Genomic DNA, 20,034 nt, shown 5'->3' on the forward strand with positions numbered 1-20,034 from the left:
GCGTCAAAATCTTGTTATCTCAGAAGATAGTAGTACCGAATAGGTTGCATTGACGGAGAACGTTTCCCGGAGATACTTGTCAACTTGATTTGCCGCTAGACTTCAAACTATCTATTCATCGTCGCCCCAACCACCCAACTTATTCGCCACAGTTGCAGGATCGGCCCACTTGTCGAGGTGTGCTCTGGCCTTGAATTCGTCTCCCACGAATTCTACAACAGTTACCACCGCTTGCTTCAGATTCATCAACAAAGTTATCACTCTTCTCATCTTCTCGCTCTGATCATCCGTCCCTCTTGCACCTAGCAAACGGCCCATTCCTCTCAAATGCCAGTTTCCTGGGCCTCCCAACCCCAGACAGGAGATCGAAGAGTATACCACCGCCTCAGTCTCGAGGGGTGTCAATACCTCAAAGTCTGAGAGGTAAAGGCCGTAGAGGGTGTACATCTCATTAAATTTGACATCTTCTCTGTGGCTTCCGAAGGACTCGAAGATATTCTCCAAGAGCGGGGCGCCGTAGATCGTGTTGATCGTCGCTTGACCTCGCTCGTAAATAGCAGGGACCTTCATTTTGTCAGCCCTCCTAATCAAAGAAAATTTTGTTAGCTAATTGAATTTGATCGAATAAGCAGACAGGAATAAGAGTCTCAGACCATTTCTCGCTCAGGGCGCTCGAAGCAGCTCTCGACTTGACATCGCCTTCCGCAGCCGCAAGTGGGATGAGCACTGAGAGGACTTGCGGACCTCCAACGATAGCGAGGAGCTTCAAAATTACATCTCGTAGTCTTTGACTGAGATATTCTTTGGATTTTTCCGAGCTGAAGGATGGGTCATTCTTGGTGAGGTATGTGTAAAACGCCGCGGGTGCGCTTGGCACTGGGGACACGCCCAGAGCTGCAGCCTGAAAGCGACGGGAGTCAATAGGATGAAAGTTTTTATGGGTATTAGAGTAGAGATTCTTACAATCACGAGGTACCAGGACTCTTCTCCTATTTCATGTGGAACTTGATCCTTCACCTGCCGGCATAGGTCTGCCCATTGTTGCTCGTTGCGGTCCATATGGAAGAATAGAAGATTGCGTTTGGTATTGATGGCGTGTAAAGTAAAAAAAGGGATCTGAATAGTCGAAATCCGTCCAGGGTGATGATCGTTTTGGTAATATGAAGGAACTCCTTAGTGTGTAATTTAAATGATTTGGTGGATATAGGTTGGCATGGCTGAGAGCGTCATCTCCATAGTTCAAGAGCCCGCGGCTTCTTCACCTCACACCCATAGTATGGTCTATCTATGGTCGTGGCTTGGCGTTGCCATCGGCTATTCTTATCCGGCCCGCTGCCCTGCTGCTCCATGCATAATGAATAAGAACATAGAATCATAAACCCAATAGCCATGGAAAGTTCCCATATATCCTAGTCCCATCACCCTCTTTTAGTGCTGGAATACCGGATGTCGACCAAAGTCGACAAGTGGATGTCCTCTCGGTTCTGACGGCAGGTACGGGTACTATTTAACACGTGAAGTATGAATGGAGGTAATCATCTCATGTTTTTTAATCACTCTATTTTCCCAGTAACTTTCTGTCTTGTTCGTCGTCCCTGCGAATCTGTCTCAGCCCTTCCTTGATCGACATATAGATCACCTGGGGTTTACATCTACTAAACGACAAGCGAGAAAGAAAAATTGGTCTCCGCGTGCTTCACATTCAACTTCATCAAGCAAGATGGCCGACATATCTTGGGGCTATATTGGCCTGGGGAATATCGGTATGTACACATTTTGCATAACCCCGCCTCTATTTTGTCTGGAACCTCGTTGTAAATATTGTGCTCATTCATTGTCATGAAAACAGGATATCCCATCGCTTTCAATATTCGAAAGAAAATGCCAGCCTCCCATAATCTGATTGTGATGGATTTAAACAAGGAAGCAGTGAACAATTTCGTGGAAAAGATTGCCAGTTTTGCGAAGAGCGGGGACGGCGCCAGTTCAATGCTCGTGGAAACTTGCGATAACGCTAGAGAGATTGCGGCAAGATGTGTAAGATTATGCTTCCAGTTTATGAATCGGGGTATTCTCCTCATTTAACAAAGAATGGCCTGGTAACTGACAATCACCTATGTAGTCAGTGCTTATCACTTGCCTCCCATCACCAAAGGCTGTCGAGGTTGTCTTCAATTCCATAGTTGGAGATGGCAAACTTCCACCGTTGCAGCAAGAGCGCCTCTTTATCGACCTCTCCACAATCGACCCTCAGACCTCTCAAAATGTCGCCGCACTCGTTCATGACTCAAAAGCTGGTCAATACGTGGACGCACCCGTATCAGGCGGCGTGACTGGAGCTCGTGCGGGTACCTTGTCACTTATGTTCGGCGCTCCTAAAATAGATACATTACTTGAGCGAATTCGTTCTGTCTTGTTGCTCGTGGGTGATAAAGTTTGGCATATGGGTGAGCAAAGTGCCGGAGTTCGCGGCAAGATTGCCAACAACTACATCCTGTGCATCAACAACATCGCCACGGCAGAGGCAATGAACATGGCAAGACAGTGGGGCCTTGATGCCAAGGTCCTCACCGATATGCTCAAAGTTTCGACTGGGCGTTGCTGGCCGGTGGAAGTTAACAACCCCGTCCCTGGCGTGAATAAGGATGCCCCCGCGTCCAAGGATTATGAACCGGGTGGCACTGTGGCCATTGTCAAGAAGGATCTTGAATTGGCGATTATTGATGCAAAGGCATCTAATGCTGCTCTAAAACTAGCAGAAGCGGCATGGGAAGTGTATGATGCAGTGGAGAAGGAGCACCACGGAAAGGACTTTTCCATTGTGTACCAGTGGTTGCAGACACAGGCATGATCTTAGTATATGCTTTCTTTTGGCCTTTCATATATTCGCAAATCTGGATATAATAAATTCATTCAAAAGAACCGTCCAAAGTAAATCTGGCGATAAATAGACTGCTTGATAAGGGTGAGCAGATATAACAGCACGGACGGGTGGATTTTCCCTACTGAGAGACAAACTGCCAGGGTTGCTGGACGCGCAGAACCTCTTAAGGTCGGCAAAATACCAGTGAGATTAGGGACCTTTAACAATATAGTCGATTGAATGGATGATCGGTCCGAGTTCGCATCAATTCTTAGTCTTTGTATTATGCACAAGCACTTGGCACCGCTTTTCCCCTACTCGTAGTATTCTTTGGCTAATTTATAACACATTCCAACTTCCTTGTCGTGTCCAAAGATTAATTTCGCGTTAAAAAGCCGCTGTAGTCTCCGCACCAGGCTCAAACTCCGGTACCACGCGTTGTGATCCCTTGCCAACCCGCCGTGGGGTTGTCCGAGGTCATAGTTCTCTCTGACATGGAACTGACCAGTCGTCCAGATAAAGGTTCCATCATTCTCCAAATTGATCTGCAACCCACACAGGCCCGGGGTGTGCCCCGGCAGATGGTGAATTGAAATTCCTTGAAACAAATCCAGGGTGGATTCATTAAAGGTTTTCCAGTTCAACTTCTCCAGATCAATGTAGTGTCCCATATAGACACCCAGATCGGCACCGGTCGCAACCGCCCAGCAGGCGTGCTTGAATTCTTCCTCATGCGTGTAGATAGGAACGTCGGTTCCAATAAAGTGTTCTAGCCCGCCTGCATGGTCTAAGTGGAGATGGCCCATGATGACCGCTTTAACATCTTCGATGTTGTTTCCAGTCTCCTTGATTGCGGCGGGAAGTTTTTGATTCTCACGGTACTGGGTGCGTGGGAAGATGTCGGTGATTGGGGCACCCCATTTCTACATAGTCCATCATTGATTAGAAAATGAGTTGGCCAATAGTTCAAGTTCATACAAACCACATCGATATCCTCAGCACACCCTGTTTCAAACAAAATGAGTCCTACCCCAGGATAGTCGATAAGAGCGGACAGGACCATCAAATCACGACGTTTGTTTTCTGGGTTCAAGTTGCTCACACAGCTTGCGTTAGCCCCTCGGAGAAGCCTGTATTAGGGTTGTCTCAGCAAAATCCCGATGATCACGACACTTTTGGCTAGCTTACCAAGACTCATCGACTTGTAAGGTTCCAAGATCGAGGATATGCATCTTTGTTCCGGGGGGCATTTGAATGCCGGCACTGCCGCATTAGCGAGCAGCGCGATCTGATCAGGCCTGGCAGTCATGATTTGGAGCTGAAAATTTGCTAAGAGTGAGATCCAGGTTGAATTTTCATTCCGTTTGGGAATTTATTTCTTAGCTTGTTGAGAGAAGTTTATCCCCAGTTCCCCAGACAATCGGCTTCGGCTGTGATTTACAATCTCCAACTCCACAATGGAACCTTCTTGAGAGCCCGCGGCTTCTTGTTCTCAGAACCGCAGTTCAACCCCGGATTAGATGCCACAGGAGCGCAACCGAATGCGGGGATCTGGGGCCCCGGAATCAATTGGTTGGGTTCTGCTTGACTATGCATCCTCAGGTTACCAGTACCAAGTATAAAGTTGGCTCCGTGCTGTTCGATTGATATTTTTCTTTCCTTCTCAAGCTCTTCAATTGGCACACCTTACTTGGATTTGATTATTTTCTCTTTGCCATTTTTCACCTTTCTTTTGATTTAGGAATCTTTCCCTGTCTTGCGAAGTCCGCACAAGGGAAATCTTTCGGTGGGAACAGACAGTGAAATGGCTTCAATTAAAGATAGAGAGGAACTCGTGGAACAAGACAATGCGCTTATTGAATCCAGAACTCAGGGGGATAGCAACGGCTTCGATCTCCCCCCTGAACATAAGCAATATCTGCTCCAGCGACATGGGACCGCCAACCTCGATCCTGTGCCGCAGCCAGACGATAATGATCCATACAATTGGCCCTATGGGAAGGCAAGTCCAAGTGCAATACCCATTCCTCTCGTACCACTAGACTAACCCAATATCCAGAAAATGACGAATCTCATCCTTGTCAGTTTTCATGCGAGTATGGCCACATTCAGCGCCGCTGCAATTGTCCCCGCCTTTCAACAGATGGCAGACGATCTGCATACCTCTCTCCAGACAGTTACGTATCTCACAACTGTTCAAATATTGTTCCTGGCATTTGGGCCACTGTTATGGAGACCTTTTGCCAATACCTACGGTCGGCGGCCATTGTTTCTCCTCTCCCTAGTTGGCAGTTTAATTTCCAATGTGGGTTGCGCCAAAAGTACTTCTTACGGGACCATGTGCTTTTGTAGAGCTCTGGTGGGCTTTTTCATGAGCCCTGCCGCAGCAATTGGCAGTGCAGTCGTCACGGAAACATTTTTCAAAAAGAACAGGGCTCTATACATGGGATTGTGGACCCTCATGGTAACACTTGGTGTTCCCTTTGCCCCTCTCATCATGGGCTTTGTGTCTGAACGTGTTGACTATCGTTGGATCTACTGGATTCTTGCAATTGTCAGTCCACCTATCTGAACCGATAGGACTATTCATGTCTCTAACGTTCGGGTTCCATAGGCCAATGGAGTCCAGTTGATAGCTTATCTCTTGTTCGGGCCTGAAACTCGTTATATCCCCGGCAAGGTCGTTCAGAACAAATCGTCCTTCAGAAGACAATATCTACACTTTGAACGCATTGACCCTCGCCCACTCACCATTCACGACTTCCTTCACCCTCTGACTCTATCGCGGAAAGTCTGCGTGGCGCTCCCAGGCCTGGCCCATGCCGTAACATTCATGTTCGGCAATACACTTGTCGTCGTGGAGCTGCCGGCGCTCTTCGGTGAAAAGTTTGGCTTCAACTCGGAACAACTTGGACTTCAATTCATCGGACTTATCGTGGGATCTGTGCTTGGTGAGCAGATCGGTGGGCGCTTTAGCGACTTCTGGATGAGGCGAAGATCGTGGAAATTGGGTACAAACGCTGCACCGGAACACCGGCTGTGGATCGCCCACCTGGGATTTGTCCTTGCAATCGTTGGTCTGGTTGTATTCCTGGTAAGGACAGAACAGGCATCGGCAGGTCATTGGAATGTTTTGCCAGTGATTGGAATCGCTATTGCGGGGGCTGGCAATCAGATAGTTACAACGGTTCTCATCACATATGCGATCGACTGTTACCCGGAGGAGTCTGCGAGCATTGGGGTTATCATCACTTTGATCCGCCAGATTTTGGCGTTTGTGGGCCCATTCTGGTATGGACATCTAATATACCAAGCGCAATGCTCTCTTGTTCCATATTCTGACTATTCCAGGTTTACTCCAATGTTCAGTAACGTTGGCGTTGCCCCGTGCAGTGGCATTGTAGCTGGCTTGATTGTTGCACTGAGCATCGTTCCCATTGGAGTTTTACAATGGCAGGGTTCTAAATGGCGAGAAGGGAAGATTGCCTACACGATTGATCAGGAGTCAGGTAGCTGAGGTTTGGGTTACAGATCTAACTATGTTAAAGAAAGCTATCAAATAATGACAAATATCTGCAATTCTTTTTAGCCTTTATGATATATTATAGTCTACTATCGTTACGCAGACATTTCCTCATCGTGAATGCAAAATAAACTTCTAAGTTTGATTTCCCCAAGTTTGCTCACTGAGGGAGGTCGACAAATATAATCCTAGTATACGTGTCCTGTGTTTTATGATGATCCAATATTGAATTGTCTCACAGAAATAGACAAAAAAATTTGTATAAGCCGTATGGGATGTACTGGCATGTATAGGAGTAGTAGGTGGTATACGCAGAATTAGTAGATTCTGGAGCGGATCGCCTCTACTGTACACGGGAGGGTATGTAGTAATACTTCAGTTATATAGCTTACCTATTATATAGGATGCTTGATTAGTCTAATTTATACTGAATATAGCTTACTCCAAAGCTTTGTCTATTATCGGTTTATACTTGGAGTTTATTCTCCTCCCTTCTTAATTTTTTCCCCTACTATTGCGGAGGTCGAGCTAATGATCGACAACTCTCGCCGTCGATCTCTAAATAATTCCTAGATGATATCTTTGAACCAATCGCAGATCCTCTATTACCGTGATGGGCCCCTTGCAGTTCGAATTCCGACTCGTTTGGTAACCTCTGTTGAAGTCCCGGCCACGACGGCCCTGCTGATCCGGCTCCCGATGCGTTGTACTTGGACTTTTGCCTCTGTCCTTTAAATAGTCCGTACAAGACGGGCGCATTGGCAACAACAGCGGCAGCAAGTAGCTCAACGGATGCCCAAGTCGTTCTATTCACTTGTGCAGTGGCATTTTTAGCGTTTTGAGGTAGTCGAGCGATTGTGATAGCGACGATGAAGAGACCGACAGTGAAGAGGGCTGCCAGCTGGAATTTCCTAGAGAGAATGCGTTAAAGAGGGGTATATGATCATGGAAGTTAGGTCAAGCTTACTCAACAATAGATCGTTTGACCAGAACTAGAATTGGAATCGGCATAGCGATAAGCATAACGTCGGTGATGATATTGAGGACACCTAATTGAAGAAACGAGGATGTTAGAGGTATTATATTGAAACTACCATTCCGGCAGACATACCGAGAACAATCAACTGAAGCTGTGCCTGGCAGCATGTGCCTGAAGTTCTGTTAGATGGTGAAATGGGCACGAAAAGTGAAAGGCAGAAGGGCATACCAGGATCCGGCAACACAATCCAGTAATGGTTGAAGGGATCGCACTCCGTAAAAGTCACGATCTGTACAGCTACATAGGTCGCTGCAAAGATGCCAATATATGAGATCATCGTCATCTTCTCCCAGCGAAGGTTTGTGTGCAGTCTGCGATAGGTATCCAGCAGAACCAGCTTTTGCAACCAAAGACTAGAAAGGAATATGAGAAAAAGAATAGCCCCGTCGACCGTACGTTTAGTCCCACCGACGACGTACTAGGAATTATAGAATACTCGATTAGTGAGCACAAACTTGCTTGCGATTTCTCTGCGGCGGATCTCTTCGGGTGTGAAATGGTGCGTGTGTCTGAACGTGGTAGTCATATTGTTGGTTCCCCAGATGAGAACGACATGGACCAAGGCGAGGCGTACGAGCGCACAGAGAATTGCCCCCATTGAGAAATAATCGCCCATGATGAACTGCAATCCTTTCAGTTTGCGCACCAGCAGTCGAAGGAGTATCAAGCCGATTGCGGCCCAGGTAAACACCCAGAGAATGATCAGGGTGGTGGAATCCATTGCTTTCGAAGGTAGGCTGTGAGAGCCTCCTCAAGGAGAAGGGAAAAAAAAAAAAAAGGATCGACAGGACGAACAGACTGAGACGAAATGAACTTTATTAACTGGTAATGGGATGCAGGAAGGATTGGGTCTGCTATGCCAGGTCTTCTCAAGAATTATAGGCCCCTCAACGGACTGACTAACTCCACCATGAAATCGAGGTTTCATCTCATTAATAATATTTACTAGCATTGAGAGAAGCGAGGGAGAGAACAGTCCAGTCTTGAATAATAATCTCTCGTGTTCATACCTGGGAGTAGAGTACGCGATCTTTAAGGTTTCGCCAGGAAGAGTCTACGGATCACAACCCGTTTATCCTCGTGTTTGGGTCCAATCGGCATGAGTCCGCTGAGGATCGCACGGCTCGGAGAAAAGTCGGTGAAACTTGCCGATCCTTTTAAGAAGGTAAACAGTGAAACACTGATGTGCCGTTCCTTTAAATTAACCAATCCAAGCAGAACTTCCCTGTCCCTGATGAACTTTGTTCCCCAGATCAAATCCCCCTGTCTTGCCATCATCTCATCATCAAAATGCATGTCAAGACAGGATTATTATTGATTGCCTCGGTAATTGCTGCTACGGCTTCACGAGGATGGTGTGGCGAGGTGCCAGCCCAGCGATCATACATGTATGTGGGAGGTCAATATATTCAGAACAGTGCTGGCGAACATGTCTTCGCGGATCAGATGTACGTGGAAAAGTTGACCCCAGCTGCGGGTGTGACCAAGCCTCATCCAATTGTCTTCATCCATGGACAAGCTCAAACAGGCACAGTAGGTATCAATGACGGCCCTTTCCCCCTTCTTGTGGCAGACAAGATTGACCATGATCTCGTTAGAATTGGCTCAACAAGCCTGATGGAGGGGAAGGCTGGGCCTCTTACTTTCTCTCTCAAGGATATGCATGCTATATCATCGACCAGACCTTCCGCGGCCGCAGTGCCTGGTTCCCTGGTAATGGGACGTTGAGCACGTATAGCGCCGAGCTGTTGCAGCAACGCTTCACCGCGCCGCAGCTATACAACCTCTGGCCTCAGGCGTCCCTACACACCCAATGGAATGGAACAGGCGTCATGGGCGACCCGATCTTCGACACTTACTATTCCTCGACGGTCGAGTTTCTCGGTTCAGCAACCTACCAGCAGTCGACCGTTCAGGCCGCCGGCGCCGCCCTGCTCGACACCATCGGATCTCCAGTCATCCTTCTCTCTCACTCCCAGGGCGGATTGATGCCCTGGCTCATTGCGGATGTGCGCCCGAAGCTCGTCCACTCTATCGTCTCGATCGAACCCACCGGCCCTCCTTTCCAGGAGGCCGTGTTCAGCAATACTTCCGCGCGCACCTACGGGCTCACCGATATCCCCCTAACCTACTTTCCCGCCGTGACCAATCCTCTCGCGGACCTCGTGCAGCAGGTAATTCCTTCCAACTCATCACTGCACTCCGACTGCATAATCCAGGCCGATTCCCCCGCACCGAGACAGCTCGTCAATCTCGCCCATGTGCCCGTCCTGGTCCTGACAACCGAATCATCCTACCATGCGCCGTACGACTGGTGCACAGTCCAGTTCTTGCAACAAGCAGGTGTGCCGACCCAGCACCTCCAGCTGGCGGATATCGGCATCCATGGGAATGGGCATATGGTGTTCATGGAGAAGAATAGCTTACAAGTTGCGGCTGTTTTGCAGAAGTGGATGGAGCGAACATGATATATGAAATAGAGAGTTTTTGATTTTTAGCCAGAACTGGGTCTTTAATCATTTCCCTCACACGGGGTACACAACAGGGTTATAGCAAGGGACCGCGTTCTCTCATCTCTCCTCGTACTATATACTGTCTTTAGGATGCAACTGTTACCAGGCCGTTTCTGAACTCATTGACCCGGGAATTTTGTACGGGATGTGAGCAATTAACCTAAATTGACTGCTTGAATTCATAAGAATAAGGCCATCTGTATTTGAGGGCATAGCCTGCACGCACTTGAATTTCAATATCATTGATAAGTTATAGTTACGGCCTCCCTACTGCTACGGGAAACCTGTACATGCACTTCAACTATCATTACCGCACTCCATATCCATACCTACTTTCCACATTGATCGAAATGACTCGAGGTTTCAATGACGCCAATTCCTTTCTTCCACCGGCATTTGAACGAATGGTCACTGCCAATGGATGGTCCACAAGCAACGCTCTCAATACATCTCGACTCAAATTGAGCCTCACCGCGAGCCCGAAAATCGTTCCGTCATCTGATTCAGAAGATCTTCTCGCGCATAAAGTATGCACAGACCATATGATTGTTGCTCGCCGGTCAGCTCAAACCGGTTGGACTGATCCAGAGATGGTCCCTTTCGCCCCGATCTCTTTGTCGCCCACAGCTAGCGTGCAGGGCGCTCAGCAGTGGGGCCCTCGAATTCGGCCCAGTGCGTGGGGGTCTGCGGAACACGATCATCGTTCCGTAAAAGATAGGACAGAGTAGTTACTCCAATAATCACAAGGACGGGTTGGAAGCAACGGAAGAAGAGCCTGGGACTGGGTCGATTCGGTATGTGGACGTCGCATTCTATTGGATGTATACAAGGCCTGCTTGTCCTGGTCCTGCAGGATACTGTACTTGACCACCGAAGCATAACCCGGCATCAGACTTATGCCACATTAGCAGTCGGAACACGCAAATTCAAGTAGGTCTTTGTCGACATCGTCGATGTTCAATTGATATTATGCATACGTAACATGAGATCCGCCCAGATGTAATCTAGTCACATGAACGGCATCCGTTAAGATCGACTAACCCGGTGGTACAATGGTAGTTCTACTCAGCCATCTTCAACGGGACCTGCGTGCTAAATTACGCGGCGCAATATTAAATAATATATTAAGAAAATAACGGCTTACCCATAAAAAAAATGCGAGCTACGCGATTCGAACGCGCGCGGGCGTACCCATGACGGTCGTAATGTTTATTACCTAAACGTCACGCCATAACCACTCGGCCAAACTCGCTTTGATAATAGTTTATCCGAGCAGTATGCTACATGACCATTTCTGCATCAGATTGTAATCATGAGCAACACGAGACTTTTCAGGAAGGCATTGCCTAGTTTGACGAAAAAATAGTTAGGATACTATCGCAGCTTGATACCTCAGGCTACGGGATACTTAGGACTGCATCCTTGTTCCGGAGAGCATACCTATTTGAAGGGATTTATGGTGTATCTTTCGCGTTCTCAACTGAGCCCGTGCAGCGGCAATTGCGAGGATATATAGTCGAACCAGTTGATATCCAAGTATAAAATTCTTAAGGAATTATTGTCATTGGCATATTTCTAGGTGTGTATCATTATACATTCATCTTTAATGTAACGCACGACTATATAATTAATGGTTGTGTCGGGGCGGACCATTCGTTTGTGCCAGGCGCTGGTATTTTACAGCCTTCTTCAGAACCATGCCACTGGACAATTGATCAGTTTCCTGGCGGAAAATCTCTTGCCAGGGTGTGCCGCTAGGAACCAATGGATACTCCTTCGAGAACACCTCCTTTCTCCGCTGTTGAATCTCCTCGTCGCTGATGAGGATATCGACTCGTCGTTTCGGCAGGTCGATGCGAAGCTTGTCGCCATTTCTGAGAATGGCAAGATTACCTCCTGCAGCAGCTTCGGGGCTAGCATTGAGAATGGAGGGGGATCCTGATGTGCCCGATTGGCGTCCGTCACCAATGCAGAACAGCGCATCGACTCCTTGCTTGAGTAGTCGGGCTGGTGGGTGCATGTTGACGACCTCCGCCGCGCCGGGGTATCCAAGTGGACCGACACCACGCATGATCAAGACTGTATTGTCGTCGATCTCCGGCATGTTCTCAATCCTACTGTGGTAATCTTCAGGCCCGTCGAATACGACAACTGAACCCTCGAATGCCTCAGGATCTTCGGGATTTGATAGGTATCGTTCGCGGAAGGCGGGTGAGATAACACATGTCTTCATGATCGCAGAGTCAAATAGTGTACCCTTAAGATGGACGAAACCTGCATCCTTCATCAACGGGTCGGCGTACGGACGGATGACGCGACGGTCCCAAGAATGCTGGCCACGAACATTCTCGGCGATTGTGCGACCGTTGCAAGTCAAGACATCTCCGTGTAGCTTGCCTGCGTCTAGGAGTTCCGCCATGATCGCAGGTAGACCACCTGCTCGGAAATATTCTTCTCCAAGGTATTCGCCTGATGGCTGCATGTTCAATAGAAGAGGGATGCGTGATCCAATGGTATCCCAGTCGTCCATAGACAGTTCAACACCTATATGCTGGGCAATGGCGTTGAGATGGATGGGGGCATTAGTACTGCCGCCGATCGCCCCGTTGGCCACGATCGCGTTCTCAAATGCTTCGCGGGTCATCAGGTCGCTGGGCTTCAAGTCAATATTGACCATCTCCACGATCCGTTTACCAGTCTCGTAGGCACACTGAGCTCTGTGGCGATACGCAGCAGGAATTGCAGCGGATCCTGGGAGGGCCATTCCGAGGGCTTCTGCAAGAGCATTCATTGTGGATGCAGTTCCCATTGTATTACAATGTCCAACAGAAGGAGTACTAGATTATCTGTTAGCCCAGGTTCTTGATAATCGGGTGAAAATGGAGCTCACCTTTGGGAGATGTAATCCATGAACTGATGCTCATCAATTTCGCCAGTGGCATACATCTCTCGTCCTTTCCACAGAACAGCACCGGATCCTACGAGAGTGCCCTTGGCATAGCCATTTAGCATAGGACCGACGTTCATGCAGATTGCCGGGATGTTCTTTGTTCACATTAGCCAATTGTCAAGAGCTGCACATTGCGGAGCAGGACTTACCACGGTGGCAGCAGCCATCAAGCATGCTGGGGTCGTCTTGTCACATCCTGTCAAGAGAACGACACCATCAAGGAAATAACCCGTCAAAATCTCCACAAGAGTAAGATAAGCCAGGTTTCGGTCCAGCGTGGCGGTTGGTCGTCTTGACGTCTCCTGAATAGGATGAGTGGGGAATTCAATGGCGATACCGCCAGCCGTGCGAATGCCCTCGCGGACCCGCTTAGCCAGCTCGATGTGGTGACGATTGCAGGGAGCGATATCAGAACCAGATTGCGCGATTCCGATCATCGGCTTGCCGGACATCAATTCCTCTTGCGTAATGCCGAAGTTGAAATACCGTTCCATGTAAATGGCCGTCATGCCGGGATCACTGCGACAATCGAACCATGCCGCCGACCGCAAGGTGCGACCGGGCTTTTTGGTGATTTTTGGTACATCTTGCTCTGAATTGAGACCGAGTCGGGTCTCTAGTTCTTGATTGCGTCGTCGTAGAGCTTGCAGCTCGCTAATGCAGTCTTCGATTTGGATGGGTTGTTGCGGATTGCTGCTGCATGAGCAGCCATCGCAGGACTTCTTGGAGCAAGACATGACTCAAAGAGTTTCCTGATCTGTAGGAGACTGAGTCCTTGGTGTTTGAGATTCAAGAGACAAGAATGTTAGTTGCCAAGTTCCTTTTATTTCGCACTGTCACGCGAGGGGGTCCAACCAGTCTTTCGACATTACTCACTTTGATCCGGCAAGTGATTTTCCCATTGGTGAATCCCGAGTCCTGGGGTAATTGAGACGTCCTTTGGCCAATCAGAAATTGGCACCTTCGGCATTTCCAAGGGCTTAGCCGAACTTTTGCATTCCGGAAAGTCATGATCCGAGTCAAGATGTGAGTATTCTGGCTTGTACAAATCGGTCAATGGAACGACGACAACAATGCGATCGCATGATTTCGACTAGATTAGTATTTTTGATAAATCTTGAAAAGGCATACAGAATTCGTCCTCTTGAGCCTTGACGTTCGACTTCAGGACTTGATTTTGCACCTGGGTTCCTCGGCTCTGAACGGGCAACAGCCTGCCCGGAGGTTCTGATCCAGTCGGCATGTCATATCCCGAGCGATTCTCCCCGCATGTTGGCCGACCTTATGACCTTGATGATGGAGATGGATCCACGTTGTCCTCTTTCCAAACACTGTCTGCCTATTTGCCATTCATATTCTTAAGTTTGGAGACTTTTATAGCAGCGGCTTGCTTTGTTCCTCAATCCTGTTCCTTTGCAAATCGACCAGATCTTTACTACAAATGGGCAAACGAATCATCGTCACCGGTGGCTCCGGAAAGGCTGGGCAACATGTCATCGCCTATCTTCTTGAGAAAGGGCATGATGTTCTCAATCTCGATTTGATTCCTTTATCAGGCGAACTCGCAAACCGTGTTCATACCATGCGCGTCGATTTGACAGACAGTGGTCAAGTCTATAGTGCATTTACCTCGCATTTTCATCTAACGGAACCCTTCCGTGAGCCACTGCGTCTTCTTCCCGACGCAGTAATCCATCTGGCTGGTTACTCTCGCAATATGATTGCTCCTGACAACGAGACTTTCCGCGGAAATACATTGTCAACCTACAATGTAATCGAAGCTGCGTCTCGACTCAATATCAAGAAGATCATCACTGCCAGCTCTATTACTGTCTACGGCGTGAGCTATGCCGAAGGGGACGTTGAGTTTCCATCGTATCCGGTGGATGAAGAGGTCGATGCCAACCCGATGGATACATATGCTATTTCCAAGGTCTGCGGCGAGCGCGTTGCCCGCGGCTTTGCTCGTCGATTCGGAAACGATATCTATGTGCTTCGCATTGGCAGGGTGGTCGCACCCGAAGAATACAAGGAGTGGATGTTTGATGATTATGTCAAGAATCCTGATGCGTGGGCACCACATGCTTGGTCGTACATTGACACGCGAGACCTTGGACAGATGTGCGATCTCGCTGTACAGAAGGATGGGCTGGGCTTTCAGATATTCAACGCCGTGAACGATGAGATTACTAACTACAGCACCTCATCGACTGAGTTCCTCAAACGAGTCTCTCCGAATGTACCCTTCACCGAGGAAATGGGACCTCGTGATGCCCCGATATCCAACAAAAAGATCAAGGAGATGCTCGGATTCCGCCAGAATCATCCTTGGCAGATGCATTACGAAAAGGTCTCTGAGTGAGATGTCCAACTTGAGCACTGAATAAATGAAAGGTCGTTGATTATTCGTTGATCATTGAGCGATATTGTACATATTTAGCATAGTTAGCGTCAGATCCCAATGGGATGCATGAGATATTGGAGTTCCCCATCAAGCCGGAAGCTTTGAGCAATTGCCTCGAGGTCAAGATCTGACAGACCCCAGTTCAGCTGCGGGGATCCTATTACGATAGTCTGATCGGAGGCATTTGTAATGTTAGAGGCAGAGATAGTTTCCTGTGCAGGCGGATCATCCGCAGGGTGGATCACCGACGTGCCCACCTCGTCCCCCTCAGTCATGACAATACCGAGATGGGACACAAGTTTATCAAGATTTGCCATAGCTTTGCCAGCTGCTGCATAGAGCCGCAAGTGTTCTCGTAATACATTGCGACAAAGCAAGAGGCACTGGAAAGAGTTTGAACCACGTCCCTTTTGCGCAACTATACGGACGTGAATGGTGGCGCTGATGTATGTTGCGTACGAAAGCATGTATGGGGCGGAGGTGATGGAAAAGTGCTGAGAGTAGTCGCGTAGGATTTGGACGATTTGGTTTGCGGCCGCGGTGCACATGTTGACAGCTTCATATGCGGTGGCTGGATTTCGAGCGGAGCCGTGATGACTACCCGTGAACAATGGGCGTTGAGAGAGGATAATGAGAACGTTTGAAAGTGCCCTTAAAAATTAGTCCTCACAAAGTCATTCGGCTGGAGCGGACAACATACAAGAGACAGAATGCCTGAGGTAAAAGAACCGACTCTCGGGGATAGGAGATATAGTCGAGTTGGGGAGGAAGACTCGAGCGCCATTTGCTGAGATTAGAGCTTATGTCGGCCGATATTTTCTGGCTTTGGCTTTGACTCATGTTCTGCGACTCAGAGTAAAGTTCGCATAGAATGCGCTCCGAAATGATGGATAGCTCGCATAATTTTGTGAGGAGTGATACGTTGAGCGAGGGTATAACGGACCGCTGTTCAGTTGTACTGTACGTGATATCCTTGAATGTGTCGAGCTCGTCATACTCATCAAGGAAATTGAGGGAAGCCTTGAAATTGATTTGGCGAAGCAAAGGCGGCCTCCCTTGGAGAAGACACTGGATTTTGTCGATTGCTAGGCGAGTTTAGTAAACAAAATTTGAATCCAGAGACATATTGGCTTACTATAAGCCCCCCATAAGACGCGCTTTCGAACTTCAAGTTCCTCAGCTGACATCTTATTTGGTGATGGTAGAACATGTAGGCCAAGGTCGATGATCATATTGAATGCATTGCCAGCATAAAGCCAAGACAGACTGCGTTCATCACATCTTGAGAACAGCGAGTTGGACATGATGATCAACGCTTGAAGTGTAGTGATTTCGCTCCTGTCAAAAGACTCTCGTAGAAGCTCAGTGAACCGTTGACGAAACCTCCATCCTGCAGTGGTAATGTCATCGGGGTCAGAGCGTAGGTCAGGACTCGGGCAATGCTTGGAGACAGTGAACAAGATTGCATTGAGTAATAGCTTTGAGAAATAAGGGCCATTACAGGCCATGTCTCGCATGAATACGGGGCGGTAAGTGATCTGCGCGGTGTACAATTGGCGACTCCAATATATCGACAGAAGGTGCATGCCGAGGTCTGGATCAAGTCCATCAAAGTCAAGCTTTCCAGCAGCAAGGTTCAAGGGTTCTAGTTGTCCTGAGACTGTATTTTAGCCACGGTTCAGCTAGTCGAGACCTTGGACTTACTCTGCCTTGCTGTTTGAGCAAATAGGAGGTGCCGAGCCCACTCTTCACTGACAGGAGAACCAAACACTTCCGAGTCTTCATCGTCGGCTCCAGAATGTGCAGTATCGTCATAGACTGTGCTAGTTGGTCCATGGTACAATGAGGTACTGTGGCGATGGTTTTCGCTGTCCGGTACCTCCGGATGAGAGGTATCTCGACCCCTGTTTGAGTGATGGTCACTCGGAGAAGGTTCAGCATGGTGGGATATTGAGCCTGCGACCCTACTTCGTGCTGGACTGAGCGACGCCAGTGAAGCTTCTGTTGGAATCAAAGCAGGTCTCTCGAGGATTCCAACGTCTGTATTTCGCAGATTGGTACATTGCTGGCGAAGAATAGCATTTTCTTGCTCTAGTTGCTTGATACGTTGATTTGTTGGTCTGCTAACTGGTGTTAATTGAGGCACTCGTGGTTTTCAGGGATTCATGATTGACCTTGGTTTGTGCCGGGCAGTGCTTCGCTGGCAATCAACACCCTTTGCCACACAATTGCCACAACTTGGCTTCTGCGAGTCACACTTCAACTGATTGTATCGGATTTGACCGTTAGCCAGACTTCTCTAGCATGGCCGCATCTGCATGTGAACTCACCTTCTTTGAACGGCAGAAAAGACAAGCCGCCGGCGCTCGGCTCCTTCGGGCCGGCATGTCTGCTACTGGCGAACCCGAGACGCCAATAATCGCCAGGGGTAGTCTTCGGACGGCATTTCCCAAGCTGCACGCAATTTGGGAATTTAAGTTTGGTTCAAAGACCCTGGATAGTATGGAGGTGTTTGAGCGTGTGAGCTCCGTCAAGCACGGCTGCATGAGCCGAGATTCGGCATTGGTCCGATCACAAGGTTATCACGCGGGGTCGGAAGATTGAGATTTTCCGCGCGGTTACCACCGCGACGCTGGTTAGCCGCCGCCTGTGGGGAACCGACCTACTTTGCATGTTACAGGCAGTGCAGCAACGCTTGTGCTCACTCTATCCGGTCAAGTCAAACGTTCATTGCGTTATTCATTTATTATATACTTAGATAGTTCCAAAGTAACTCATCCCTCAAGAGTATGAACGCAATACCGAACAGAGCATTGACAGAATGAAGCACTTCTATACTGCTCAACAGGTTGAACCTGGTCCTGGTCGATTTCAACGAGGAATGATGTATTTTCATGCTGAATCATGGCCACTACTTTGAAAGTCTCTAGGATAAAAGTGTACTTGATGATAGGAAGAGCCTCACTGCAAAACATATCATTCGGAGGAAGACCAGATCACTGCCGTAGGACCCGAACTGGTGGTCAGGTCCAACTTGCCCACCGAGATGTTCCCTTTGATGCCAGTGAAAAACCCAGTCAATTCATCACGCTCTAGAATCACTAGATTGTTGGTCACTTCGTTTCCGAAGGCACCAAAGCGCGATTGGGGGTCATTCGAGAGCGAAAAGTGTCGAGGCGTCTTCCCATACGTCATGTTGTGGCCGAGGTATGTGAGATGATTATGGTCATCATCTAATAATGGATTAATTGAATATATTGCCACGGTGTCGCTGTTAAGGTTGATTGTGTTTCGATTGGCTGCATACGCAAATCGTCCGTCGTTTGACAAAGCGATCTCGGACGCCAAATCCATATTATTGGGCGGGGTACGGCCCAGATCAGCTCCCAGAGTCGATATCCGTTGAGTAAGATGAATTGTCAAATTCGTCGGAACTCCAACGTGAGATTCCATTTCCTCATTGTTGCTCACACCATCGAGAGTAAAGACTCGGATGGAATTGTCCAACTCGCTGACAAGGTACATGTAGGTCCGTGTTTCATTGAATGTTCTGAAGGTCATATGTCGCGGACCTGTTCCTGGTTCCAAACTCAACGTCTGGATTATAGTCACATTGAAAGGGCCAGCGACGTGGTAGACATAGAGGCGATCAGCGCCACGGTCGGCCACAAATAAAAACTCTCCTGAGGGGTCAAAGATAGCTTCGTGGGGGTTGCTTTGGATCTGGCTCCCATTTGTTCCTGGCCCCGGATAGTCTAGTGTATAATGGAAGACGTGAGAAGCAGTTTTTATGGTACCGCCTTCGTCACGAGGATGAATAGATACGGTGGACCCATCGCTGAATGAAGACCCCAATATGTGTTAGCCTTACTTGAATTCCATCAGATTCTAGATTCACGAACATATTGGCAACGCTGATAGTTCGGCCGTCTCGACTGACGTCAACATAGACAGCTCCCTGCCCACCGCTGCTGATTGAGTTGAGATGCTCAAGTTGAGAGTGGCGATCATTTCCCTCTTTTACATGGAATGCAAATACCCCTCCATCAACGGAGCTCGGAGTCGGATACTCGGTTCGTGACACTGAATAAAAATTGTCCTCATATTGGGTAATCCAGCCGGGAAGGTAACCCACATCTGTGTTTGTTGCTAGGATGCGAATGCTCTCGTCCACTGGTTGGGAAGGATTGAAGGCGAGAGTGAGAATTCCCTGACTCTGCACTGTCATATAAAGAATCAGGTCCTCTCCGCGGCCTCCAATGCGTTCGTCGGTAGAAGTTGGCCGGGCCGTCACCAAATGAAATGAGATACAGAGGAGACCGAGGAAAGAAAAGAGTAGCGTAGCCATGATTGAGATGGAGTAAAGGCCTGTGAATGAGCTTCATAGAATGTTGGTCTCGTCCATCTTCGATCGACTCGAATTTATACGGTACATTAACTGGGTGCCTAAATATCGGAGTTATCGACGGTGCATTTTGAAATACATAGATCGCCAGGAAAAATCAAAAATTCTTTCCTAAGCATGTTCATATGCTACCAGCCCGGATAAAACGGTGGGGATACTGCTGCGTGAGGCTCAGCATGCTCAGCGCCTCATTCGCTGAACAATTCCGTATATTCCGGTATGATCCCGAGTTCGCAATACCAAAATTGCAAACGGCTATTGTATGTGGGGGCTGCAAATGGCTGCGTTGCTTAGCGATAAGTGGTAGCCTAATACAACAAGGGCTGGGACGGAAATA

General features: G+C 48.3%; 10 protein-coding genes across 10 annotated transcripts; 4 read left to right on the forward strand and 6 right to left on the reverse strand.

Annotated features, from left to right (window-relative positions):
* Window positions 1–111: 111 nt before the first annotated feature.
* N7458_010080 (uncharacterized protein) lies at window positions 112–1,059 on the reverse strand (the record flags this gene model as incomplete). Its single annotated transcript, XM_056913462.1, has 3 exons — window positions 112–583; window positions 654–901; window positions 964–1,059. 3 exons carry the CDS (start codon window positions 1,057–1,059, stop codon window positions 112–114), a joined length of 816 nt encoding a protein of 271 aa, XP_056762311.1.
* A 610-nt stretch (window positions 1,060–1,669) lies between these two features.
* Window positions 1,670–2,851, forward strand: N7458_010081 (NAD(P)-dependent oxidoreductase; the record flags this gene model as incomplete). Its single annotated transcript, XM_056913463.1, has 3 exons — window positions 1,670–1,763; window positions 1,850–2,037; window positions 2,123–2,851. Coding segments are annotated over 3 exons (1,011 nt in total), but the record flags the coding sequence as incomplete, so codon positions are not given.
* A 326-nt stretch (window positions 2,852–3,177) lies between these two features.
* N7458_010082 (N-acyl homoserine lactonase family protein) lies at window positions 3,178–4,172 on the reverse strand (the record flags this gene model as incomplete). Its single annotated transcript, XM_056913464.1, has 3 exons — window positions 3,178–3,786; window positions 3,846–3,946; window positions 4,052–4,172. The coding sequence occupies 3 exons, from the start codon at window positions 4,170–4,172 to the stop codon at window positions 3,178–3,180; spliced, it is 831 nt and encodes a 276-aa protein (XP_056762313.1).
* A 1,062-nt stretch (window positions 4,173–5,234) lies between these two features.
* Window positions 5,235–6,380, forward strand: N7458_010083 (MFS general substrate transporter; the record flags this gene model as incomplete). The annotated part of the gene is made up of 3 exons (XM_056913465.1): window positions 5,235–5,417; window positions 5,478–6,154; window positions 6,215–6,380. 3 exons carry the CDS (start codon window positions 5,235–5,237, stop codon window positions 6,378–6,380), a joined length of 1,026 nt encoding a protein of 341 aa, XP_056762314.1.
* A 517-nt stretch (window positions 6,381–6,897) lies between these two features.
* N7458_010084 (uncharacterized protein) lies at window positions 6,898–8,146 on the reverse strand (the record flags this gene model as incomplete). Its single annotated transcript, XM_056913466.1, has 5 exons — window positions 6,898–7,297; window positions 7,354–7,435; window positions 7,498–7,536; window positions 7,594–7,778; window positions 7,845–8,146. The coding sequence occupies 5 exons, from the start codon at window positions 8,144–8,146 to the stop codon at window positions 6,898–6,900; spliced, it is 1,008 nt and encodes a 335-aa protein (XP_056762315.1).
* Window positions 8,147–8,715: 569 nt separating this feature from the next.
* Window positions 8,716–9,893, forward strand: N7458_010085 (alpha/beta hydrolase; the record flags this gene model as incomplete). The annotated part of the gene is made up of 2 exons (XM_056913467.1): window positions 8,716–8,958; window positions 9,024–9,893. The coding sequence occupies 2 exons, from the start codon at window positions 8,716–8,718 to the stop codon at window positions 9,891–9,893; spliced, it is 1,113 nt and encodes a 370-aa protein (XP_056762316.1).
* A 1,672-nt stretch (window positions 9,894–11,565) lies between these two features.
* On the reverse strand, window positions 11,566–13,790 carry N7458_010086 (IlvD/Edd family dehydratase; the record flags this gene model as incomplete). Its single annotated transcript, XM_056913468.1, has 4 exons — window positions 11,566–12,775; window positions 12,829–12,983; window positions 13,038–13,581; window positions 13,765–13,790. 4 exons carry the CDS (start codon window positions 13,788–13,790, stop codon window positions 11,566–11,568), a joined length of 1,935 nt encoding a protein of 644 aa, XP_056762317.1.
* Window positions 13,791–14,329: 539 nt separating this feature from the next.
* N7458_010087 (NAD-dependent epimerase/dehydratase family protein) lies at window positions 14,330–15,250 on the forward strand (the record flags this gene model as incomplete). The annotated part of the gene is made up of 1 exon (XM_056913469.1): window positions 14,330–15,250. One exon carries the CDS (start codon window positions 14,330–14,332, stop codon window positions 15,248–15,250), a length of 921 nt encoding a protein of 306 aa, XP_056762318.1.
* An 89-nt stretch (window positions 15,251–15,339) lies between these two features.
* N7458_010088 (uncharacterized protein) lies at window positions 15,340–17,679 on the reverse strand (the record flags this gene model as incomplete). Its single annotated transcript, XM_056913470.1, has 6 exons — window positions 15,340–15,943; window positions 15,993–16,377; window positions 16,428–16,946; window positions 16,997–17,412; window positions 17,467–17,555; window positions 17,623–17,679. 6 exons carry the CDS (start codon window positions 17,677–17,679, stop codon window positions 15,340–15,342), a joined length of 2,070 nt encoding a protein of 689 aa, XP_056762319.1.
* Window positions 17,680–18,268: 589 nt separating this feature from the next.
* On the reverse strand, window positions 18,269–19,640 carry N7458_010089 (uncharacterized protein; the record flags this gene model as incomplete). Its single annotated transcript, XM_056913471.1, has 2 exons — window positions 18,269–19,130; window positions 19,195–19,640. 2 exons carry the CDS (start codon window positions 19,638–19,640, stop codon window positions 18,269–18,271), a joined length of 1,308 nt encoding a protein of 435 aa, XP_056762320.1.
* Window positions 19,641–20,034: the final 394 nt, after the last annotated feature.

This window comes from Penicillium daleae (genome assembly GCF_028827525.1).
Source record: "Penicillium daleae strain IBT 16125 chromosome Unknown utg000008l_segment0_segment0, whole genome shotgun sequence".
NCBI classification, from domain to species: domain Eukaryota; kingdom Fungi; phylum Ascomycota; class Eurotiomycetes; order Eurotiales; family Aspergillaceae; genus Penicillium; species Penicillium daleae.